The 26,000-nt window shown below is 39.5% G+C and overlaps 2 protein-coding genes across 11 annotated transcripts; both read left to right on the top strand.

The window, feature by feature from the left end:
* The first annotated feature begins 202 nt into the window (after window positions 1-202).
* Window positions 203-4,222, top strand: glrx2 (glutaredoxin 2). Of its 8 annotated transcripts, XM_053634356.1 has the most exons (6): window positions 207-268; window positions 400-426; window positions 527-751; window positions 844-910; window positions 2,518-2,694; window positions 2,853-4,222. In XM_053634356.1, the coding sequence occupies exons 3-6, from the start codon at window positions 669-671 to the stop codon at window positions 3,009-3,011; spliced, it is 486 nt and encodes a 161-aa protein (XP_053490331.1). In that variant the 5' UTR covers window positions 207-268; window positions 400-426; window positions 527-668; the 3' UTR covers window positions 3,012-4,222. The 8 variants fall into 8 exon arrangements, with proteins under 8 accessions (XP_053490333.1, XP_053490331.1, XP_053490337.1 ...); XM_053634361.1 differs by having other exon boundaries at window positions 242-426; window positions 527-584; window positions 2,853-4,221; XM_053634358.1 differs by lacking the exons at window positions 400-426; window positions 527-751 and having other exon boundaries at window positions 203-234; window positions 2,853-4,221.
* A 705-nt stretch (window positions 4,223-4,927) lies between these two features.
* On the top strand, window positions 4,928-25,161 carry uchl5 (ubiquitin carboxyl-terminal hydrolase L5). 3 transcript variants are annotated; one of them, XM_053634347.1, is made up of 11 exons: window positions 4,928-5,272; window positions 6,763-6,826; window positions 10,238-10,343; window positions 10,681-10,806; window positions 12,064-12,125; window positions 14,074-14,204; window positions 15,231-15,294; window positions 15,377-15,479; window positions 15,564-15,677; window positions 18,651-18,749; window positions 24,911-25,161. In XM_053634347.1, the coding sequence occupies exons 1-11, from the start codon at window positions 5,197-5,199 to the stop codon at window positions 24,953-24,955; spliced, it is 990 nt and encodes a 329-aa protein (XP_053490322.1). In that variant the 5' UTR covers window positions 4,928-5,196; the 3' UTR covers window positions 24,956-25,161. The 3 variants fall into 3 exon arrangements, with proteins under 3 accessions (XP_053490322.1, XP_053490323.1, XP_053490324.1); XM_053634348.1 differs by lacking the exon at window positions 4,928-5,272 and adding an exon at window positions 5,462-5,880; XM_053634349.1 differs by lacking the exons at window positions 4,928-5,272; window positions 6,763-6,826 and adding an exon at window positions 7,454-7,590.
* The last annotated feature ends 839 nt before the right edge of the window (window positions 25,162-26,000 follow it).

Genomic DNA, 26,000 nt, shown 5'->3' with positions numbered 1-26,000 from the left:
GAGTGTAATATAATTTTGTATGAAGAAAATTGTCAGCCCCTTGTAATGTCAATAGTTTAAACTAATATGTCATATTTGTGTATACTATATCCTCAACATTCCGTTGGTGGGGGTGGGAGCATTATACAACAATATGCATATTTATTTATTTGTTTAAGAAAAAAAAGAGACTTTTATTTTGAAAACAAATCCTGCTAAAAGTGACCCGGACATAAAATAAATGCTACAGAGCAGGTACGATTAAAAAACAAAACAAAACAAAACAAAGGTAAAATAGCCACTGTTTTATGTAACCTGTTAAAATCGGAATCTTAAAAAAAATAATTATTATTGTCTGTACGAGTCGGGAAAGGTTTCAGCCTAACTCAAAGGTCTTTTATCATGGTGTCCTTTTAACAGTGTATGACCGCTGTGTTCTCGCTCTCAGTAAGTCGTTTGCTGCAGTCCAAACACCTCCACACTGTTCATTTAAACCTGCCGATAGACTGTCACACTTTCTGCCATGTATTTGACTCTCATTCAACAGAACTAAAGCAGTGAAGCTCATGAATTGGTCAGTAACAGTATCTGAGGAGCCTTTAACGGTAATCTCTCCCCATAATCAGATGAGCTGTACTTAGACAATCCTTCTCACACTGCTGCGTCTTACTCAACTACAGCATCGAAAGATGGTTCAAGTAGTTAAACTCGTTATTTTAACGCTGATTTTATCCTTTGCGTCAGCTTCATGCTTCTCCTATCATCCAGCAAGGTTCACATTCCTACAGTTGTGTTAATAGAGCTTGTTTTCTGCTTGTGTCACTCTGAACTAATCCTAATGAAGGCTGTGTGTTATATGTCTAGGATGGGAAACTTCATGTCCACTAGTGCTGGAAGGTTTTCAAACCAGACATATATACAGTTTATACAGGTAAGCATTGTTTTCTTCACTGGTTTCAGATTTATGATGTCAGAATTTTCCCCTAACAGCAGATCTGACTGCAGTTTATCTAACAAGCTTGTTTTAATGCGCTCATGACAGCTCATGTACGTGGACTTGTAGGGCGACTGGGTACATCAGTGGTTCTCAAAGTGGGCTCTGGTGTGTGACCTTTTATTTATATATATATATATATATATATATATATATATATATATATATATATATATATATATAAAAATTTTAAGTAACAACGGTTATAAGAATTTTATTTATTTATTGATTAACGAGTATTTAGGTCCGAGTTCTTATATGGTGGTCAGTTGGACTGGTCACTTGGATTTAATGGGTTTAATCCAAACCCCAATGACTCAAAACCAAAAAAAGTCACCTGTAAATGATTTAAATATGGAAAGTTTAGGAACGGAAACCTCTATCGGTCTAAAAATTGGTATAATATTATTGTACGCATTTAAATAATGTTCATTAAATAAATCTGTACTGTACCCTGGAATTTATTTTACACTTAAAGGGCTCCCTGGTTATAAAATCTTTGAGAACCCCTGATCTGTATAATCTAAGTCTTAAAAACCGTGTTTTTAATTAACAAAGAAAAGCGTATCGATATGATCACGTTTTTTGTTAGGAGATGGATGTTTCACATTTATGGGAGGAGTTTTCAGTGTGAGTGCTTTAGCTGTTATAAGTGATAACAGGAACTAACTTGTCTCATGGATGTCACATAAAACTAAATGTAAATGTAAAGGGTTAAAAACCCTGGCATGTCATTCATTAATAAATGATTAGAAATTGTAATTGTTGGCTAAGTCACTGTGGTGTAAGAGGAAAAAAAAACACTTCAGGACCTGCTGTTATGGGAAGAGTAATTCACATTCAGTGCGTTTACATGGACAACAATAATTCGCTCTTAACCCGATTAAGACCATACTCTAATTAAGAAACTACCATGTAAACAGCAATTTTTACTTACCTTAATCTAATTAAGGTCATAATCGAAGTAAGCTCTAATCGAATTAAGACGTGTGGAGTACTCCTGTTTTAATCGCATTATGGACGTGTATTACAGACATGTAAACACCTTAATCACATTATGAGCGTCGTGTGGGAGTTTTCACCACATTTTGCGACAGGACACGATCACACACGGCAGTTTTACGTTTTACGGCAAACAAGAGAGTTCGGCTGCGTCCCAAACCGCATACTTGCCTGTAGGCCTGTAGTGGGGAAAAATACATGTATCACGGCTACTATATAGACGGTAAGTACGCGGTTTGAGACGCAGCCCACGGCTTCAAGCAGTCGTCTGTTTGCACGTACAGCATTACAAATAATCAACTGCACTTAAAGCGTTCGTAAAAAAATTAAATAAAAACACCCAAAACTGTATACGCTACCATAAAGAAGACAAACATACAGTTCGCCTTCATTATGGTACCGTATACAGTTTTGCGTACAAATGCGTACAAAAATGTTCGGGTAGTGTGATGCCACTACCCCGACACGAATCTTTTACCTATAACACCCTGTCATGTTTAATTCCTTACATGTGTCGTGCCCCCCCGCCCCCCCGCATTTAGGATGTGGTGTCTCATAACTGCGTCGTTATATTCTCCAAGACAACGTGTCCTTATTGCAAGATGGCCAAGAATGTCTTTAATCAAATAGGAGCTACCTATAAGGTGATTGAACTGGATGAACATCATAACGGCCAACAGCTTCAAGAGGCTTTAGCACAAATGTCCGGTGCCAGAACGGTAAGGCATTCGCGTTCGTTTATGTGCGTTGTCATTGTATAAATTACATGGCTAACTTAAGGCTCTATAATGTAACAACGATACAAAAATCAAATAAATGTAGCTAAGTTGGCTTTGAAATGGTTTAAATGGCTTTTAAATTGTCTGGTTTCTTTCAGGTCCCAAGAGTCTTTGTCAATGGACAGTGCATTGGAGGAGGCTCTGATACGCGACAGCTTCATGAACAGGGCAAACTGTTGCCACTCATTGAGAAGTGTAACCCATGCTGCCTGAATAATGCTGCAGAAGGATCAGGGAGTGGGCAATATACTTCATGACTGTTGCTTAATCTATGCACTATTACCATCCTCCTGCAGTCCAGATGAATTAAATCAGCGAATACTGAGATAAAGAACTAATAACTGCTATCCGGCATAAGTGGTGTATTTTGGTCTTTTTTGTTGTTGTTGTTGTTAAAAAAATGTTCCTACCTCAGTACTGTTCATTCGTGTATAGTTTTTAAAATAAAGTAATAGTGCAATAAAATGAATTTTCCTTTTGACAGACATGTGGAAATATACGGTATGAACTCTCTGAAGATGATAAAATATTGCTACATACAAACACTCAATAGTTACAGTTCATCTTTATGTCTGTTGTATGGGTTCTTGTTTAATTGCGTACACTTCTGTGTCTGTTAGGGATGTTTAGTGGGTGTGGTTTAAACAAATTTTGTTAACTTGATGTCAAGATGCTCAATTGCAATGGGATTTTTGTTATCCAAAAAAGATGTTGCAATGGCAAGGTAATCAGTTAGGAAGGCAAGTGTGGCAACATTCTGCTGTACCTCCTACAGTGTGGCACAAAGTTAACGTGCATGTTTGTTGATGCAGCATAATGAAATCATTAGTGATTCTTTGTCATAATGTAAACTGGCTTATGTACGAAGCTTTTTCATAATCCTTCATTAATTTCTTCATCAGATTCTATAATCCTAGTTATAACATCTGATTCCTGATAAACTAAACACACTTCGCTCTGAACTCAGTGACGTGGAGTGAACCAGAATCTAGCCCATTTAACTACACATAACTACTCATTTTAATGGTACAACATACTAAGACATTCTATACAATTGTGTGTTTCCAACTTTGTGGCAAGTTTTGGGAAGGAATATATGTAGGTGTGATGGTCAGGTGTGCACAAACTTTTGGCCATATAGTGTATGTTACTGACATCATAAAATGCTCAAATGTTACAGGTGTTCTAAATGGTAAATCTGGTGGTATTGCCAAAGTGTAGGCATGCAGAGTCTTCAAATAAAAAACATAAGCCAGAGTTCATTCCAAGACAGAAGAAAAGCTTGCAGCAACAGAGAATTTATTCTGCAAAGAGGTTCTAGAAAAGTAGTAACAGAGAAAAGACAAAGAGAAGAGAGCAGAGCAGTCGTTCCTGTGTGATTACATGTTATTATAATACGACCAAACAGAGCAAAATCATTGGCTAAGATACATTAACATATTGTTCATCATTAAAGGATTGGTACAGCCTATAACAACATTATGAATATTCATAAAATCATCATCTGTCCATTACAGGTGAGCAAAAGAATGACCAGGATGATGATGAGCAAAACTGGTTCAAACCATAACCTTTGACATCTGTACTTTAGAACTATGTGTTTGGATTTGTTGAGCAAGATGTTATTTAAAAAGGAGCCATGTGTTATAAACGTATAGCCTTTCAAAGTATACTCCATTTGCCATGTACGCGTACACAGGGGGTCGACGCATGCGCATTACGACAACTTGCACTACCTCTCCTGGCCTGCAAGAGTCAGTACAGAGCAGTAAAGTAGGTCTTTTGGTGTGACGGACGACAACGAAGAAGAATCACAACAACACAAAGAACAATGCTTGGGCAATTTCTCGTCACGATTAGCACCCATATACTAATACTATTTAAGGCTAGAATTATACAAATGCGGGTACTTTCTAACCTGCACTCGTTTCCGTCTCTTCTGTTTATTATTCAACTACATTGAGAATCGACGGCCCTGGGTCACTGTTGCCACCTTGTGGAAGAACAAGAACCTATCGCTAAAGAATTAAATGCGCATGCGCGACCGGTTAGAGAAATCGGGTGGTGAGCGTACTCTGCTGATGACGAAATTTGCGTCACGCGTACTGTACGCTGTTCCTAGTGTACGCGTAAAAAGTGAGATATACTTTGTACTAAAACGGAACGGTGCGTGCTGCAAACGGAGTGTGTGAACCAGGCGTCAAGTCTCACTTCACCCTCCAGTTCAGCAGGTGGCAGTACTGCACCTTCAGTAGGTGTGCCATCTACAAAAACGTTAAATAATAATAAGAAGAAGACCCTGGTGCGTTCGCGAATGAATGCTTGGCAGTGTTTGAATATTTTATTAACCCTGCCGGCTAGTTCTGTTATATATTGCATGGTATAATAATAATCATCTTTTACATAAGTAAAATATATATATATATATATACATATATAAAAATGGCAGGAAGTGCTGGAGAGTGGTGTCTCATGGAAAGTGACCCTGGAGTTTTCACAGAACTGATAAAAGGCTTCGGTAAGTACTGCGTGTTTCCTGAGCTACTTTAGCACGCTAAGGGAGAAAACGAGGATCGCATACTGATTTAAAATGGAGAGAATCCACCCCTGGCAGGAACTCTCTCTAATATACTGTTTACTACAGTATTATACACGGATTTGGGTAGAGCTACAGTAGCTAGCACTGTATTATGATACATCGGGAAAGCAGCTTATAGCGAGTGACCGTGCAACTGGAGTGATTCTGCTCATCTTTACGAGCTAGTCAATTTAATATCTCTGTTATCATTACGGAGCTAACTAGCATGACGGATAGTCTCCATTCCACAAACCAAACGCACGTGAAATGAAGCTGCTTTGTGTGTGGCGTTTTGTCTTGCTTTTCAGCAACTAACTAAAGTTAGTTTTATAATTGGCTTTTTATTGTTACCTCGAGTGCTTTTTGGTTAAGGATTTTTTCCCCGTGCCGTTTTCTTCTGGTTGATTCGTGTCCTGATTCCCCCCCCCCGCTAATTAGTGATGATGCTGCCCGAGCTGTACCGCGCATGTGCTAATTCACTCCGCCGCGCATGCGCAGAGAGTAGTCACAGCACGACGGTTATAAGTGACCAAACTAAACTCCTGCAAGTACGAACTTACCTTTTACATCATAATATAAAGGACATAATGTTAAAAAGATTAACTGATTACGATACTTTTTTCTCTCTCTAGCCTTTACTTAATATGTAATACCATTTCCAATGTTGTATTGTCCAGTCTTTTAGTTATCTAGCTGCAAAATATCAAACCTATCAATTTCCATAAACACCTGTTTTTTGTTTTGACTTTTTCTTTTTTGAATTAATAAAATGTTCTAACAGTGACGCTGTTCCTATCAAACTTTAATGTACTTTTTATTCAATTTCCGCAGGAGGAGCCCGTTTCTGTTGGGTTATGTTTTCTAGTGATGGGAAGTTCGGATCATTTTACTGACTCGGATCTTTGAATCTCGTTCAGCAAAATGAACGAGTCATTTCGTTCATTTCAGCAGAATATAATTAAAATGTTACAGGTTAAATTCCCCAACACATCTAGTACTTAATAAACTATAGGCAACCAAGGCTAAATTGTGAGAAACAGAAATGATTAATTAATAGCTTAGCTGGGTCTTCAGGCTATGCAGTCTGTTCACCTCCCGAACTGAGAATGTGGTTGTACAAAAGGGGGGGAAGGAATTTAAGGACAATTTAGTTCGACTACAAAAAGATTTCCCATTAGAATGCATTTAATTATCATGTACTGCATGTGTCATAATATATTGTGTTTTATGTCATGTACAGTGTTTTATTCCGTTTTACCTGGTTATGTCAATTTAGAAACATATTAAATGAATTTGTTAAAATGTCTAAATTAAGCCCCAGATTAAAAAAAGTACAATGAGGAAAGTGTATTCTGCAGCCTAAAAGTTGACCATTCTAGGTAAAGCGTAAATGTTTAAAGCATTGTTTGTTTGTTTTTCCGTAATGCCAGGATGCAAAGGAGCACAAGTTGAAGAGATATGGAGCATGGAGCCAGAGAATTTTCAAAATCTCAAGTAAGGAGTAATCTATAATATTTAACAGTGTAAACAGCAGACATGCCAACTAGGAACTCTGCAGTTAACACCGCTGCTACAAGTTATCATTCAAAAATACACTAAAAGGGCAGTCTTCCTTTGTTTCTGCAATAAAAATGGCAGATGAGCCAATCAACATGTACATCTGGTCTGTTTGACAGTTTAGGAGTTTCAGACTCTCACATTAACTGACATTCTGGAAGCCCTGTCCTCCTTTGGACGTACCATAACTGTGTTCAATATTATTTTACTTGTGTTTACTTTTGATCGTAATGTTTTAATTAGACATTACAGATCTTACTCGCGCTCCCACTGTGTATTAGCGCGTCTACACGGCGCGTGATCAGCAACGTTACTAACACATCACTTCCGTTATAATAAACGACAGAATTTACACTACAAGCACGCAAATGCAGCATATAATGACAATAAACTTAAATGAAACTAAAGCTTTTAAGCAACTCGCACCAGTTTCCCCTGACCCTTACACACAGCGGAGCATTTTGGATATAAACATAACTTTGTGCTCGTGCGTCAGTTTGATTTCCACGGTGTTTAAAATGCCCCCCTACACACTATCTTCCTCAGTCACGTGATGATTTCGCCTCCGTCTGATGAGGACTGACGTCACGTTGGGAATAAAAGGTTCCGCTGACAGAAAGAAAACTGAAGAAAGTCATTATCGCTGACTCTGGGTGTTTGCTAATGCTAGCGTGTGTATGACGTCGTGGCTTATACTTCCGGTTAGTAAAAAAACCACTGGTGTTATATTTGAGATGATATTTCCTTTCTAAAATCCACACACTAGACGGGAGAATACACAGTGCATTGTGTAAGTGTACAGTACTTCATTTGGGACACAACTTTAGTATTTACTCTCCGAAGCGTGTTTTCTGAACGGAAGTAATGTAATGAGCAAATCTCCCCCGTGCCGCGCGCAGACCAACTAATCCATAATGAGATTCATTGACAACGATTTCCATCATCCATTATTATCGGTTTTATCGACTAGTTGTTGCAGCTCTACCATCATATAACAACCTTTAAAAAACTGTAGTTAGAATTTAGTATGTATGACTTTGTGAAGGAGTACAATGAATTTGAAATGAAGCAATCAAGATGTGATTGCTGTGTGGACTGTAAGCTTTCATTCAAGGGGTTTAACACAAATATTGCATTAACCGTTTAGGGATTACAGCAATTTTTTTTTTTTTTTTGGAGTCCTTTCATTTTCACAGGCTCAAAAGTAATTGGACAAACTAACAATCATAAATATTAGGGTTATTTGTAATACTTGGATGCACATCCTTTGCAGTCGATGACTGCCTGAAGTCTGGAACCCCTGGACATCACCAAATGCTGAGTTTCCTCCCTTGACATGTTTTGCAGGCCTTTACTGCAGTCACCTTCATTTGCTGCTTGTTTGTGGGTCTTTCTGCCTTCAGTTTTGTCTTCAGTAAGTGAAAAGCATGCTAGGTTGGACTGAGGTCGTTTGACATTTAAGAACATTTAATTTATTTGCCTTAAGACAATCTTGCGTTACTTTCACAGTGATGTTTGAGTCATTATCTATCTGTACTGTGAAGCAGCATCCCATCAGTTTTGCAGCATTTGACTGAAGCTGAGCAGAAGGTATAGCTCTATACACTTCAGAATTCATCCTGCTTACTTCTATCAGCATTCACATCATCAACAAACACCAGTGACCCAGTTCCAATAGCAGCTGTACATGCCCTAACACTCCCTCCACAGGTTTGACAGATGATGTGGTGTGTTTTGGATCATGAGCCTTTCCTTTCCTTCCCCGTACTCTTCTCTTCCCATCATTCTGCTACAAGTTGATCTTGCATCAGAACTGCATCAACAAAAAAAAGGCTGTAATTCTTAAACAGCAAAATTTTGTTTGAATTAAAGCTGAAAGTCTACACTTCAGTCATATCTTGATAGCTTCATTTCAAATCCATTGTGCTGATGTATAGAGGAACGATTATGAAAATTGTCACACTTATGAAGCTGACAGTGTGCGTGTGTGTGTGTGTGCATTATGTTGTATTATAAAATATTATAAATGTTGGGGCTCTGATGTGTGTAGGTGTGCTCATAAATTTACATCCCCCTTGCAACTTGACTCCTTTCCAACGATGATGTTGAGGTCCATCTTTTCACACTGTTAACAACTTGAAGGCAACATGATACATTAACTTTTACAAACTTTTGAACAGGATAATCGGTGTAAATTATCATTTTGTCTTCTGGGAAACATGTACATATCTTATAAAGCTTTTGAAGGGCAGTGCTAAATGGGGTGGGGGGGGGGGAGATATTTAAAGAAATAATAATAACAGTTTAAGCCAATCATCAAGTTTACACCCTCCCGGCTGTTAATGTAGTGTGTTGCCTTCTTGAGCATCGATGAATGTTTGCACCTTTAACATTAAAACATTAAATACAGCTACTAGTCCAGGCTCTTGTTATCTCAAAACTGGACTACAGCAACACACTAGTCTCGGGCCTCCCAGCCAGCTCCATCAAACCCCTTCAGATGATTCAGAATGCAGCAGCACACCTCGTCTTCAACCAGCCCAAAAGAACCCGAGTCGCACCCCTCTTCATCTCCCTCCACTGGCTTCCTGTAGTCGACCGCATCAAATTCAAGGCCTTGATGCTCACCTACAAGACCTCTCCTTGAGGCTTATGTTCCATCACGCAATCTGCAATGGGTTAACGACCGACGCTTAGTAGTGCCTACTCAATGTGGCACAAGGTCCCTTTCCAGAACCTTCACAATAACTGTCCCTCAGTGGTGCAATGAACTTCCAACCTCAATCCGGACCACAGAATCTGTCACTATCTTCAAAAAACAGCTAAAGACCCACCTCTTCCGTGAACACGTAACTTACCCCTAAAACGCCAACCCCACATTATTTAAAAATAATAATAATTACTCTGGCTCTCACACCTCTACTCTGTGCACTTTGCTTCTCTAGAACTCAATTAAAGATCTTGTACAGTAGCACTACTTGTATTGTTCTCTGCTTGATATATCGCTTTGCTTGTATTTCCTCATTTGTAAGTCGCTTTGGATAAAAGCGTCCGCTGAACAGAGTCAGCAATTACAACAGAGTCTCACATTTTTACAAATAATTTTAATGGTAATTATAATTAAAAACTCTGCTATCTGTCCTCTGCCAGTCAGCACAGCCACGTTTGAACAGCATGGTCAAGCCCACCGAGTTACTGTATAACCTCGTGTGTGTGTGTATATGGTGTTTCTTAGATAAGCGATTTGTCTCCCAGGACGTTGTTCCTCTTCAGGGTTGGCAAATCTAACACCGTGTGATTTTAATCATCAAAATATTCTCTCTTGATTTTGTGTTTTTTGTATTCCAGACCAGTTCATGGCTTAATATTTCTCTTCAAATGGCAACCTGGTGAGGAGCCAGCTGGCTCCATTGTTCAGGACTCTAGACTCGACCAGATCTTTTTTGCTAAGCAGGTATATTATGAATGCAGTTGTATCACCGTGCTGTTCAGTTCTGATCCATTTTCTATAACAGCATGGTTCTGGCAGTAGTAGTAGCTGCAATTTAAATCACAGGTTTATGTTAATGTGCAGAATGTAATGTTTTCTTCTCCCTGTAGTTATATGCCATTATTTGAAAACAATCACCCTTGTGTTTTTGGGCTGCACCTCAACGAACTGTTGCTTATTATTTTTTGTATAATTGCATGCCTTTTCATTTCATTTCTTACACATATGGTTCAGTTTATGTATGGTGTGGTTTTTGCTTATGCCAGGGAAATGATCCATCTTCATATTCTTGAGGTTTTAGGTCATCAACAATGCCTGTGCGACCCAAGCAATAGTCAGCGTGCTATTGAACTGCTCTCATCCTGACATGCACCTTGGTGAAACACTGACTGAGTTCCGAGAGTTCTCGCAAAGTTTTGATGCTGCAGTAAGTTTCATTTTTTAAATTTCCAATTCGTTTGACATAATAACTAATAAAGTCTGCTGATAGCTGTGACATGACCTTCTATCCTTCCTGTATCCAGACCTTGCTGATATTCTGAGGTATTCATTTGTATTTAGGGTTTCAGTATGAATTACATTTATCAAAATAAAACAAGTAGCCTTATTGAGTAATAATAAAAAATGATTCAGACCCGTCAGCTTTTACACATTTTTGTGTATTTTACCTATCCCTCAAATGTACATCAAAAGAGTTTTTTTTTTTGTCTACACAATAAATTGGGAGATGGGCCAGTGGACATGTGAATGAGCTCTCCGTTATTAAATGACACCACTTGGAAACCCTGACCCCTTCCCCCTAGTCTCACATAATCTTTAGTCTCCTCTCAATGACTTTTCTTGCTTAAAAGATGTGGCCTGGATTGGCACCCTGTCCATCTCTCCACCTTGTGCCCAATGCTCCATGAGATAGGCTTCAGGTTCCCCGCAACCCTGAAGGATATGGGATATAGAAGATGGATGGATGGATAGGAAAAGAAGTGGCCTTGGTAGCTTACTAGTTGCAGCTAATACTTGTATCTGTGCCAACATAACATACAGAAAGACACGCATTCTCTCTCTCTCTATCTCTGTCTGCTGCTTTGGACATCATTTCCTGGCTAATTTAATTCATAGTTAGACGTCACGTATCAATTGGGAAATTCATAACTGCAGATATCAGACACTGTAGTGGAGAATGCAGGATTCAGAAACCACTACAGAGAGCTGCGAGACTTCGGACCCATCAGAACCACATCAACAGGGCTGGCAGGTTCGCAGTTTTGATGGTTGCAGGTGTGGGGATAAAAGTCAGTTAATGGGAAAAGACTGAAATAAAGCAGAAAAGGTGCATTTTCTTTTTCCAGTTTTTGAAATTTATTTCTGGTTTCAGGTTTTGTCCGTTCCATTCTAATGTACAGCTTGTGTTTCTCATACACCGCTAAGAGTCTGTGTGATCCATTCAACCACTATTGATGAATAACTGATTAAATGTTTGTTATTGTACTTTTCATAAAGTTAAGTTAATTGAAAGCTAAAGCACATATTCAGGCACGGCACAGTTTTGTTGTATCAAACATGTTTTTGAAACCACTGTCATATCAAATAGTATCAAATTTGGACAATTCTTTTTAAAAAATATATATTGTTTTTGTCTGAATACATTGTTCTTTCTCTTTTCTATTTTTGTGATTTCCTTTACAAGATGAAAGGTCTTGCTCTCAGTAACTCTGAAGTAATTCGACAAGTTCACAACAGCTTTGCCAGGTAAGACATCTCAACTCACTTAAACTACCACCTTAACCCAAATGTAGCTGTTCATTATAATACCATGTTTGTAGATTCCTCTTTAGTCATTTTATCAACATGGAAACTGCATGGGTAAGTCATTGTACACTTACCTCAGAGAACAGATAAACATATAATAACATTAGAAATAAAATGCTTCAGAAAAAAAGCAGACTGATGAGACATGCTCATCTCAGCACCATTGGTGTGTGTAAGAAGTGTTTCACTGTCAGCTCATTCCCTCACCAGCATCTCCTTTTTTTTCTCTTTATGTTAATAAGACACAAAATGCAGTTTCACAGAGAAACCAGAAAGCGAACTCCTCCTATCCTGAAGACTTTACAAAGCACTTTCTTAACCAATTAAACTTAACCACAGCTATTTTGTTTTTTCTTGGTTAAATAAAACAATTTATTATTAGGCTTCGATTATGTGGAGCGTCTGCCATGTAAGTCCATGTATAAGTAGCTGTGGAGCTACTTTTCAGTTATAACTTGTCAATCTACAATCTACTCATGATTTAAAATAGCTAAGCTACAGCCAAGCTACTGGTTTTTTTTTTTTGTTTTTTTTTACACCTAAAAACTACACTGAAGCAAGCAGAAAGTCAAGGTTGATGCATTAATTTTATTGTGCAGATAATTTATTGCACAAAATAAAAATGTACATGCTTTGTACAGGACGTGCCACAACAAAGTCATCTTGTTTATCTGTTTGTAAACCACTTTTAATAAAAACGGTTAGCTTTACTTAACTTTTAAATGACTTATTTTTTTTTATTATTATTATTAAAGATACAGAGAGGCCTCACTCCACTACTTTTTAGTTCTTTCCAGTGAACCCTAATGGAACCTTATGGTAATTAATATATAAATGTAACACTGAATTAACTAGCTGTTAATGTTATGGCCTTTGGTGCAATATGAGTAATAATGCTTTTTGTTACTTATTTCATATTCACCAAATAAAACCTCTCATTCCTGATCACCCTCATAACTTAAACTAAGTAATCAATAAAAATACCAAAAATGGTAACAAGTGACACACCTTAATGAGCATCCCAGACCTGCCAACGTTTACACATTTCCCATAGGAACTCTGCATTTTAACTCCAACTGATGAATCTGGAATGATTGTGTGTCAGTTATTGGAGAGTTCAAAACATCTGCACAGGTGTCAATCCTGTTATTCTCCAGTCCATGATGCCATGATGCGACCTGAGATCCACACACCTCTACCCATGTACTATAAGTATCCAACTTGCTTCCTGACAGATGTAAAACTTCCAGCTTGGTCACTGACCGACACAATGGTACCAACATGTCAACTGACTGATACAAAAGTTCCAGCTTGGCTCCTGGCTGATACAGACGTTTTTCCCAGGGAAGTTTGCATACCTAGGAAGTGTGTGCTATTATAAATCAGAGGGAAGGTGGTCTGGCGTGTCTTGTTTCTGGTAGTAAATAAATAATATGGAGATATTGGACACTATTTGTATATGATCAAAGACTAAAAACACTTATACATGAGTTATGCATTATATTAACAACTCCTTTGTGTTAATGCTGCCTAAAGTATTCAAAAGCTTATAACACTCATGAGTTTTATTATAGTACAAACTGCATGCCTAAATCTTTTTTTCTGCCTAAATATTGAGGTTTAACATCAATTCAACACCCTGATTTAGGCATGCAGTTTGTACTATAATAAAACTGATGAGTGTTGTAGCTCAAGTGCAAGATTAAAGCTCTAAAACTCAATACACCAAACATGTATTGGATGATCAGCTGCACTGTGGGTAATTTCAATCAATTGGTTTTTGACAAAACAAACTTTTTTTTGTGTGTAATCCAGTTATTTGTCAAATATTGATCAGTGTGAAATTTTGAATTTTGCACATGTATGAACTTTGTCAATTTCTTATCAGGCAGCAGATGTTTGAGTTTGATGCGAAATCATCAGCAAAAGATGAAGACGCTTTTCATTTTGTGAGCTATGTGCCTGTGAATGGTAGACTCTATGAATTAGATGGACTTCGTGAAGGACCTATTGACCTCGGTAAAGTTCCAGATCTGTAACCACCTTTTTTTTTTTTTCTTTTTCTTCCTTGATCTTGAACCTTGATTTTCTTTACTGCACCACATCATTGCACTTATTCATCAAAGTTAGCTATTGTCAAATCTGATTGAGCATATTGCAGATTCCACTCACAGCGTTCCTATTATATAGGTGCATCTCAAAAAATTTTATATCGTGCGAAAGTTCATTGTTTTCCATAATTTCATTCAAAAAGTGGAACTTTCATATATTCTGGATTCATTACACATGAAGTGAAATATTTCAAGCCTTTTTTGTTTTGTTTTAATCTTGATGATTACGGCTTACAGCTCACTGAAATCAAAAATCCAGTATCTCAAAATATTACAGTAAAGAATTTATAATACAGAAATGTCGACCTCCTGAAAAGTATGTTTGTTTATGTACTCGACACTCGGTCGGGGCTTTAATCCTTTGCACAAATTACTGCATCAATACGACGTGGCATGGAGAGAATCAGCCTGTGGCACTGCTGAGGTGTTCTGGAAGCCCAGGTTGCTTTGATAGCGGTCTTCAGCTCGTCTGTATTGTTGGGTCTAGTGTCTCTCGTAGATGGCCAACACGTGCTTCCTCCAAGACAAACAGAGGCAGCTAACCACATCTTCTCAACTGCTGCTCATGCTGTGTCACAGGACAGCTTAACACACTTCGGGGAAAGCACTATATATACCACGATTGGCTAGTGTCGCTCTACTGACAAGGGAGAGAAGGGTACGCCATCTCTCACACCCATAGAACATGGCAATTTTGCTCTTCTGGCCACAAATTCAAACTTGAAATATCCTGATAGTGAACACCTTTGTTGTTGTGCCATTCAGGAGTGCTCTTGGCATCTTTTTTCTCTTGCGTGCACTTCAATAGAACCTCCTCATTTCTGTGAAACTTTGATGAATAAGCATTAATATGCTTTCCAGTATTTTTTTTTTTTGTCATTTTGTACATGGTGAATTTGCAAGAGTGTGTGTTAAATAATTTGCTGTCATTCAGGCACTTGCAACCAAGAAGACTGGATCAATGCAGTTCGGCCAGTAATTGAAAAAAGAATACAAAAGTAAGTGTTGCTCTGAATTACAACTCTATTTTCCTTAAAAGTGGGTATTTTGTTTTATTGTGCTTGTGTTTTTGCTTATCAGATACAGTGAGGGAGAAATCCGTTTCAACTTAATGGCCATCGTATCTGATCGCAAGATGATTTATGAGCGTAAAATTGCAGAGCTACAGGCTCACCTAACAGAGGTAGGAGCTCACTCGTGTGAAATATATTTAAACACTTTGTTCAGCTGTGGTTTCTTTCAAACAAGGATGTCATTGTGATCACAGGAAGAGCCAATGGATACAGACCAAAGTGCTAATCTTCTGAGTTCCATCCAGTCAGAGATCGCCAAGTACCAGCTCCTGATTGATGAGGAGAACCAGAAATTAAAGAAATATAAAGTATGTTAATATTTTCTCAGTTATATCTTTATATGATTTGCAGTCCATTTCTGTGGACGTTCTCACTATGAACGTGATATTCCTCTGGGTAAAAAAAACAAGACTTTACAAGTATCTTGAAATGCAGGCATCCTTAGCCTACAGATACAATCCCCTCTAAAAGTATTGGAACAGCAAGGCCAATTCTATTGCTTTCATTATACATTGAAGACATTTGGGTTTGAAATCAAAAGATGAATATGAGACAATAGATCAGAATTTCTGCATTCATTTCCTCACATTTACATCTCGATGTGTTAAACAACTTAGAATATGGCACTTCTTGTTTTAATCCACCCTTCTCTTTTTTTCTTCAAGTGATCAAAAATGTTGGAACATGTGACTGATGGGTGTTTCTTGCTTCCCAGGTGTACCCTGTTAAAATGATTTGTTTAAAGAATTAAAAGCTCTGAATGTCTACTCTTGGTTTGAGCTGTAGGTTTTGCCTGCGAACACTGTATTTGTTGGAAAAAGGATAAACCAACACGTAGATCAGAGAGCTGTCTATGGGAGAAAAGCAAGCCATTTTGAAGCTGAGAAAAAGGGAAAATCTGTTAGGGGCATTGCACAAACATTGGACATAGCCAATAGAACAATTTGGAATGTCCTGAAAAAGAAAGAAACCACTGGTGTAGTAACAACCAGACATCAAACGGATTGGCCAAGGAAAACAACAGCAGTTGATGACACAACCATTGTGAGAGCTATGAAGGAAAAACCCAAAAACAACAGGTTGAGACATCACCAGCAACCTTCACAGGGTAGGGGTGAAGGTATCACAGTTCACCATTCAAAGAAGGCCTCAAGTGCAGACATATAGAGGCCATACCACAAAATGCAAACCACTCATGAGCAGTACGAATCAGAAGTCAGATTGGAATTCACAAAGAAATACAGAGCTGAGCCTCAGAAGTTCTGGAACCAAGATTAACCTCTACCAAAGTGATGGAAAGGCCAAGTGTGGAGATAGAAAAGATTTGTTCATGATCCAAAACATAGCTCATCAGTCAAACATGGTAGAGGTAGTGTCATAGCTTGGGCTTGCATGGCTGCTTCTGGAACAGGCTCACTAATCTTTATTAATGATGATGTAGCAGTAGAATGAATTCAGAAGTCTACAGAAACTATTTGTCTTCCAGTTTACAGAGAAATGCATCCAATCATATTGGGATGAACTTCATCATGCAGCAAGACAGTGACCCAAAAACACACTGCCAACTCAACACAGGACTTTTTTGGGGGGGTGGAGTCTTTTAGACTGGCCAAGTCAATCACTAGTCCTTAACCCAGTTGAGCAGCATTTCACCTCCTGAAGAGGAGACTGGAGGGAGAAACCACCCAAAATGAACAATGACTGAAAGAAGCTGCAGTACAAACCTGGAAAGGCATCACAAACGAAGAATGCAACAGTTTGGTGATGTTAGTGGCTCACCGGCTTGAGGCAGTTATTGCAAGCAAGTTATATGCAACAAGATATTAAGTGTTATTTACTTTAACTTACTTTACGACTGTCTGTTCCTATACTTTTGCTCACCTAAAAATTGGGTGGTCTGCCGCCAAAGGTGCCATGCTTTTAAGTTGTTTAACACATCTAGATGTTAATATGAGGAACTGAAAGCTGAAATTCTGATCTATTGTCATTCTTCTTTTGATCTCAAACCCAAATGTCTTCAATGTGTAATGAAAACAATAGAATTGGCCTTGCTGTTCCAATATTTTCAGAGTCAATGTTCACATCAAACATCAGAATGGAGAAATAACATGATCTCTGTTGCTTTGACACGGGCATGGTTGTTGGTGCCAGTCAGGCTGGTTTGAGTATCTCAGAAACTGCTGAGCTCACACACAACAATCTAGAGTTTATACAGAATGGTGTGGGAAAACAACCATCCAGCCGTAATCGGCCAATCTGTGGGAAGAAATGACTTGTTGACGAGAGGTCAGAGTGGATAAAGCTGTCAGGAAGGCTACAGTAACCCAAATAACCACTTTTTACAACCATGGTGAGCAGAAAATTATCTCGGCACGGATAACACATCTAAGCTTGAGGCAGATGGACTACAGCGGCAGAATTATGTTTTTCATTTGCACATTAAAACAAGCAGATCTCTTGTAGTTTGTGCAATGAAAATTCTTTTATATCCAGATTCGGTGACTTTACAGCCCACTCCCATTTTAGATCATTTCCATAATATGCAGTGCCAATTTTTGCGAACTAGTCCTAGGATTTTGGGCCGACCTTTACAAAATTGGTGTCAAAATACTCATGGGAGTCCCAATCTCATTTGACATTTTAAACAGTTTGGCTGCTGCATGCCTCCGTCCAACAGCTGTAATTTAAGACTGCTTGGATGCATGCTCAGTACAAGGTTTTGAAGTTATATGAAAAGGTTGTGACACTGATTGGTAGCACTGAGCTACCGTCAACTTTAAACTATGCTCTCTGGTCTCTTTGTTGACGTATCTGGACAGGAACTGGCAACTGGCAGTGATATTTAATGATAAGTGAATGGCTAGAATGGTCAGGGTTGTTGGGGAGCTGCTGAAGAATTAAACACCTGTTCAACAGGTGATGCTAACATACAATTTTAATGTATTTGCACCAACTTGCGGCCCAGAGTCACAAAATTTAAAAGTTTGAATAGGATTTGTGTTGTCTCGCTGTTAATTTGTAATAGTTAAAATGTGCAATGTTATATTACACCACAAAATGTAAACATGACTATAAATCTCCATAAGCATGCATTTTTGACATCCTTTGTTCTATTACAGTAAATGGTTCAGATTTATTTTAATTTAATACTTGCAATGTGCAATATCATATTCCACCACAAGATGGAAGGATGATCCCATTAATGTGAATAAATGTGCTTGGACCCCACAGATTGCCGCTTGCTGTTATAATTATTATTTTCATTATTGTTATCGTTATAGATTGAAAACATTAGAAGAAAGCACAACTACCTACCTTTCATCATGGAATTACTGAAGACTCTTGCTGAATATCAACAACTGATGCCATTGGTTGAAAAGGTCAGTTTGAAAACCGTTAGTACTGATTATTAGAGCTGGGCGATATGACAAAAATGTGATATAATGATCAAATTAGCTGCCAGCAATATGGTAGTGTTTCACAGAAAAATGTTATAAATAATAATATATTTGCCTATTATTTGCTTATTAATAAAAAAACATACATTTTTATATTAAAAAATAAAATTTATTTCTAAGTTATATAGGTAAAATAAGTTTTAATTTTATATTCTTAATACAATACAATAAGTACAATAAATAAATGTGAAAAAAAACAATAACTCAACATCCAGTGGCGGGGAGGGGAACTAGATCAAACTAATCAGTTTACGCTATTTTAAAAAGATGGGATTTTAACATTTTCTGCTTAATGTGGGAGCATTTCTGACTGTGAAAGGAAGGGCATTCCATAGCTTAGGGGCTGCAAAAGAAAAAGCTCCATCACCCATAGATTTTAGTCTCTTAGCAGCATATAACAAAACAAGTTTTAAGCATTGTGTAGGTGCACTGCATTTTAACACTGAAATAAGCTAGTGCAATTTATCAGTCAAAAATATGCAAAAAGAGTAGTAGTTTTTTGTCAAAAATGGCAGATGAGCCAGTCTGAATCTGGAATGATGTACCGTTGTAATACCTCTAGAAGTCCTGCCACCTTTCTCTCATCTCACGAAATCTTTCATGTCCTCTGGATTTCCTCATTTGAATGACATGGGACTCCAATTTTCTGTCACAATGAATGGAGAATGTTTTGAGTTCATTATTCACATTAGTCACTTTTTATTCAGAAAGAAAAATGAATAAATAAGTCTAAAACAATGTGTGTAAAATCTAACAATTTCAAAATAATTTTAACGGTAATGATAATTAGACCGTTCTTAAAATTGCTGTTTGTTCTCCTACACCAGTTCAGACGCATTCGTACGCTGGTCAAGCCTGCCACGGTAGAATCTGTGTGCATATATATGAGGTTTTACAGTAAGCAGGCAAGCAACAGCTTTTCTCTCTCTTTATGCTAACCACCATAAAAAAAACAAAAAAACTAGGAGCTCTAATGAATTATTTACAAATAAACCAAAGCAGGCACATGCATTTTTTCACCCAGTATGGTCAGTCCTTTAATGTCTGTTACAGAATATCATCTGCAAAAGGTAATAAACAAGAAAACATTATAAAGCAAATGTACTATACTAGCCTACTTTTGCAGTCAGTTGATATGGGAGTGGCGTAAGAATACTTATCGTCCAGTCAGTATGTCAGTTGATCCGCTGTTCCAAGTGTTTAAATGAGCTCTAACCGGCATAGGAGAGAAGAAAACAGAATTTTTAATCACTTTCTAATTATCATGGACATTACCATTATTTGTAAATTGTTCTTTTTTTAACTTCTGTTTAGGCCTAGTTAATCTTTTGGGGTCAAAAATGGCACTTTTGTTTTATGGCCAAATTTTTTCTGTGGCATCCCTAATAAACATAATGTTAAATATACATGTCTAATGTTAGCCAATTTAGCATACACTAATAGATTTTCACATTAATGAACTCAAAACATTCTCCGTTTGCCATGACCAAACACGAGAGCACCCTGTGAGTCCAGTCGAGAGCATGTAAGATGGTGGAAGGGAGCAGGGCTTCCAAGTGGCATCAGTTAATATCAGAGATCAAATTGCCTGCAGAAATCATTTCAGATTCACATGTCGATTCACTCATCTGTTTTTTTTTGTTGTTTTTTTTTTTTTGAGGGAGAATGTATTTTGGAGCTGGCTCATACCAGTATGGACCGATTTTAATTTGCCACGCTCCTGTTTGCCAGGTCCTGCATACTGGTGTTATAGACTAAAACGGTGATGTCGTTATATAGTGGGCAGCCTGGCTTTATTAATTTGCACTGCCCAAAGGAAACGTCTGAGTTATGCATGTAACCCTGTTCCCTGAGAAGGGAACAAGACGTTGTGTTTAGCATAACACAATGGGAGCGCCTCTTGTGCGCAACTGGCATCTGAAGCTTGTGTAAAATCATGCCTATTTATAGGCCTGCCATGATCAGGTGACCTGGCAATTAAGCGCATCGCGTGATATAAATATGGCACCTGTGAACCGCACCATCAGCCTCTATTATCTGAAGCGAAGACGCAATTCACAGGCCTGCCCTGGTATGACAAAGCTACGCAATGTCTCGTTCCCTTCTCAGGGAACAGGGTTACATGCGTAACCCAGACGTTCCCTTTCAAAGGGAACTTAGATGTTGCGTTTAGCATAACGCTATGGGAACGAGAATACCCACTCCGTCATACCGAGGGTACGGCTTGTTCAAAAAGACCCAAGCCTGAGGGTCACTGCAAGACACTCGAGCCCGGGGTGGAATGAATATCCAGGCTGTAATAACGAATGAATGTGTGCGGCGTAGACCACCCTGCAGCAGCACACACATCCTGTAAGGATACCCCTTTGGACAAAGCCTTCGCGGAGACGACCGCCCTAGTGGAATGAGCCCTTATGCCCAGAGGCGTAGCGAGACCGCGCGCCTCATAAGCAATAGAGATTGCTTCCACTATCCAATTAGAGATGTGCTGCTTTGACACAGCATCACCTCTACTGTTGCCGCCAAAGCAGACCAGCAGCTGCTCCGACTTACGCCACTGGCCGGAGCGGTGGACGTAAGTACATAGAGCCCTTACTGGACACAGCAGGTGCATTCTCTCTTGTTCCGGTGTGGGGAATGGAGGTGGGCAGAGAGCCTGCAACACCACAAGGTGGGCAGCCGATGTAGGCACTTTAGGAATATAATCCGGCATAGGATATAGGAAGGCCTTGGCTAATCCAGGGGCAAAGTCAAGGCAGGAAGGGGCAACAGAGCTTGTAGATCTCCTACTCGCATGAAAGATGTCAGGGCCAGCAGAAGAGCTACCTTTAGGGTCAGAAGCTTCTCAGAGGCTGACTCTAAGGGCTCAAATGGGGCCCCTGACAGACATTCCAGGACCACAGAAAGGTCCCAGGAAAGTATGCGCGGCCTGCAGATGGGCCTCAGCCGCCTGACACCACACGTAAACCTCAAAGTTAGAGGATGTTGCCCCACAGAGGCTCCATCAACAGGGGCATGGCTGGCCGAAATGGCGGCCACGTAAACCCTGATTGTAGAAGGAGCCCACCCCGCTGAGAAGTGTTCTTGTAAGAACTCTAGGACTGTAGCTATTGCGGAGTTCACTGGGTCTACAGTGGATCCCTGTAGATGGGAATCTCCCAAGGAGTGCCATCTAGCAGGGATATTATCTCTGAGAACCATATTCGAGCTGGCCAAATATTCCCAGAATGTACAATTCACTCACTGACAAACTTTCCTTCTGCCCAGAGAAGAATTAGTTGCGCCTGCCTGAACAGGGGGCGTGGACATAATCCTCCCTGGTGGTCAATATATGAGACCACCGGTGTGTTGTCTGTATACATATGGTGACCTCTCAATCGAGGAAGAAGGAATTTCAGTGCTAGAAATATGGCCCAAATTTCTAGGCAATTTATATGCCGCTCCAGATGAGGGCCGTACCAGAGACTGTGAGCTGGACAGCTGTCTAAGACCGCGCTCCAGCCCTTGAGGGAGGTGTTTGTCATTACCGTCTTGCGCTAATGAGACGCCCCTAGAGTTTGACCCGAGGCTAGAAACCGGGGACACTCAAATTCTCAGAGCACGTAGGCATCGCCGCGTGACACTGATTATTCTCAGAGGTTTCGTCCTTGGACGAAACCACCAACTTCTCAGCCACCACTGAACGGTCTCCTGTGTAATAGGCTCATAAGCTCCAGTAGTCTCCCAAGATCCAGCTTTATCTTGCTCAGTGTTGATAGGATTGACCCTATGCATGTTGGTGATGGAAACACCCTCATCGTAGTAGAATCCTTATAACCCCTAGAAAAGTTGTCCACTGCACTGGGGAAAGCATACTTTTCTGAGGTTCAACCTGAACCCCAAGCTCTTCATGTGGGCAAGAATAACATCTCTGTGTTGAACCGCCAGTTCCCTGGATCGTGCTAGAATTAACCAGTCGTCCAGGTAGTTTAGTAAACGGATGCCCTGGAGTCACAATGGAGCCAGAGTGACATCCATGCACTTTGTGAAGGTGCGAGGGGATAAAGTTAGCGATATTTCTATGTGGAAATATGCACATTTTAGATCTATCGTCACAAACCAGCCCTCAAACTGAATCTGTGGAATGATCAGTTTAGGCATCAGCATCCTGAACCTGTATGTCCGAAGATTACAGTTCAGAGGACTCGGATCTAAAATTGGCCATATACTCCTTTTTTTTTTTTTTACGGACCAGGAAATAACGGCTGTAAAAACCTCCCTCCTTCAGGGAACGGGGTACATGTTCTATGGCCCCTTTATCCAAGAGGGATCTTACTTCCTGCGCTAATGTCAGGCTCTGGTCTGTGCCGACTACTGTGGTGAGCACACCTCTGAACCGGGGGGGTCGAGCTATAAACTGGACCCGGTAACCCTTTTCTACGGTAGACAGAACCCATGGAGACACAATTGGCAGTAGTTTCCAGGCTGCCAGATGGTCTTTTAATGATGTTAACTATTCCACATTCTATTGGAGGGAAAGCATCAGATTTTCATTGCCCTGTGACAGCTCGCTGACCAGAGAACATTGAAAACTTGGGACCGCCTTGGCTAGGGGAGGCCCTACAGTAGCACTGGGGCCTAACTGCCCTAACAACCTCATGTCCCCTGATACTTCCCTCCACAGCCCTTCAGGACCGCTCTTCTTTGCCTGCTTGGCCTTTAAGACCGTTCTCAGATCAGGCCTAGTAGCAGGCCGTGACTGTGGCTGCCCGGTTCCCCTGGCTGTCTGCGGGGGTTGGCGGGCTGCCGTACTCGCCTTCTGGGTCTCCCTCGCACTAGTGCTGGCTCGTAGTAGTGAACTCGAGACAACAGGGAAGGAACTGGCTGTATGCCGCCATATGTCGAGCTCACTCAGCAGGTCTGCTTGGTAGGCCTGCAAGACTGTCATTGTCTGCAGTGACCCACAAGCAAGCCCACCAATGCCACAGTGGCCTTGCACGATGGCTTGGATGGCAAAGCCGACCCCCCTAATTACCTGCCATCGATGGAGAGAGGTGGCTCGCAAGTGCCTCCTCCACCTTCAGCATAGCTAAATAGCCATGCCGTTCATTCCCCACAATGGCCGAATAATCCAACATCGTGGGGTTATAGATACGGCTTATGCATGGTTTTCCCCTAGAAGCCTGATATTTTGTCATGCCCTTCTGGGAGAAAGGGGAGTTTCTGCAGTGTGAGGGATTTACTTTCACTGGGGAGAAAAAGGCTCATCCATCCTTATTAATCACTTCAAGCAGCTCTTCATATGCTGCTCTCAGTTTTTAGCACATCCTTCTGGCTCCTCGGAATCAGAGAGGAATTATTACTATAATTTTTGTGTGTTGATGAAAACAAACCAAAAAAAAAACAAATTAAACTCACTCTTGGTTCGTTCACTTATATAGTGTAAGGTGGAGTTTTCTAGATGTATAATGCAGTCACACACTAGAGAGCATCAGAGACATTTTGTCTTTAATTTTTAACTGCAGTTATGTTGTCCTCCGTAAATTAAATTCAATTTTATTTGTATAGCGCTTTTTACAATAGACATTGTCTCAAAGCAGCATTACAGAAATATCAACACAGTATACAGATATTAAAGGTGCAAATTTATCCCAACTGAGCAAGCCACTGAGTGGCGACGGTGGCAAGGAAAAACTCCCTAAGATGTTTTAAGAGGAAGAAACCTTGAGAGGAACCAGACTCAGAAGGGAACCCATCCTCATCTGGGTAACAACAGATACTGTGAAAAAGTTCATTATTGACTTATATGAAGTCTGTATGGCTTTAGGAGCAGCCGTAGTCCCAGCAGTCTGGAATTGGAGTAGATTAGAGCTCCATCCAGAGGCAGGACATCCAAAACGGATCAGGCAGGTCCGGAGATCAGAAAGGATCAGGACCTCTAGTATCTCCATAAAATCGTGTGTGGCTCGGCAGAAGGAGAGACGAGAGTCTTTATATACAGTCTTTATATTTGACTTTCAACTAACTTCCTTTAGAACATTTACACCAAAAGTGGCTTAAAAGAAACACTGAATGCATTTTGTTCTTTTGCTTTCTTCCCTCAGGCTAAAGAAAAGCAAAGCGCCAAAAAGATTCAAGAAGCAAAGTAGTAACAACACACTTTCCAGTACTTTGTGTAATTTCCCACAATATCTCTCAATGTACTTTTGCCATCTGTAATAATAATAATAATGACACCTACAAACTGAACTAAAGTGTGGTGCTTGCTGTGATGTTCATAAGACTTCATGTTTGCATGCAAAAATGTTTAAATAAACATGTCTTATTTTCATATAATTGCCATTGCTGGTCTCAACTAGTGTGGTTTGATTGATTTTATTTGTTTGTTTGTTTGTTTATATTTGTCTCGTGTTGGTATTTCACCACATGACCTTACTCTTATTTCAACAAACCTGGGTAAGGCTGCTGTTTTTAGTTAAGCACAGTTGACAACTGTTAAACACGGTTATAAAATGTGTTGTTTTGTGTCCACAATTCGCACAACTGCTTTCTTTACACATTACACTATAAGTTTATGAACTGTCCAGATCTGAGCCTTTACCCAAGACAAGAGCCATTACCAAAATATATGAATAACAAATCGTTTTCAGCTTAGACTTAAAAAAAAAAAAAAAAAAAAGCTCTGCCACCTGCCGTAGTCTAAACTTATTTGTCATTTGCCAAAAGAATCGTGCATTTCTGCCTCTGTTTTTAAATGAGCGCATGCAGAGGGATTTCTGAAACTAACGAGCTGCTAGGAACAGTTTTGATGATCTATGTCTATGGTGGAAGATGAATACTCTGCATGTCTAGATTGAACATCTGTTAAAATGACCGATGGCCTTCAGAATTGTCCGCCAGTGCTTTTTAAAATTTGGTAAATGATGGGAATTCTTAGTTAACGCAACTGATTATAGTCATCTTATAATAGGAAATACTTTTTTTTTATTATAGCGCAATGTAAGACTCTAGACTGGCAGATCAGTTCATTAGTGTTACAGTAATTATCATAATTACATAATCATCATAATGTTCGTTTTTTCTACAACCTTCCAGAAAGCTGTTGCAATTTCTGCCTTTCAGCTTTACAATGAAATTCTGATGCTTAAAAAGAGGCTTCCTCCATTATGAAGGCTCGATAGCACAAACATTGAC

This window comes from Ictalurus furcatus, chromosome 10 (assembly GCF_023375685.1).
Source record: "Ictalurus furcatus strain D&B chromosome 10, Billie_1.0, whole genome shotgun sequence".
NCBI classification, from domain to species: domain Eukaryota; kingdom Metazoa; phylum Chordata; class Actinopteri; order Siluriformes; family Ictaluridae; genus Ictalurus; species Ictalurus furcatus.
The sequence above is the reverse complement of the archived record's forward strand: the minus strand, read 5'-3'. Positions and strand labels throughout refer to the sequence as shown.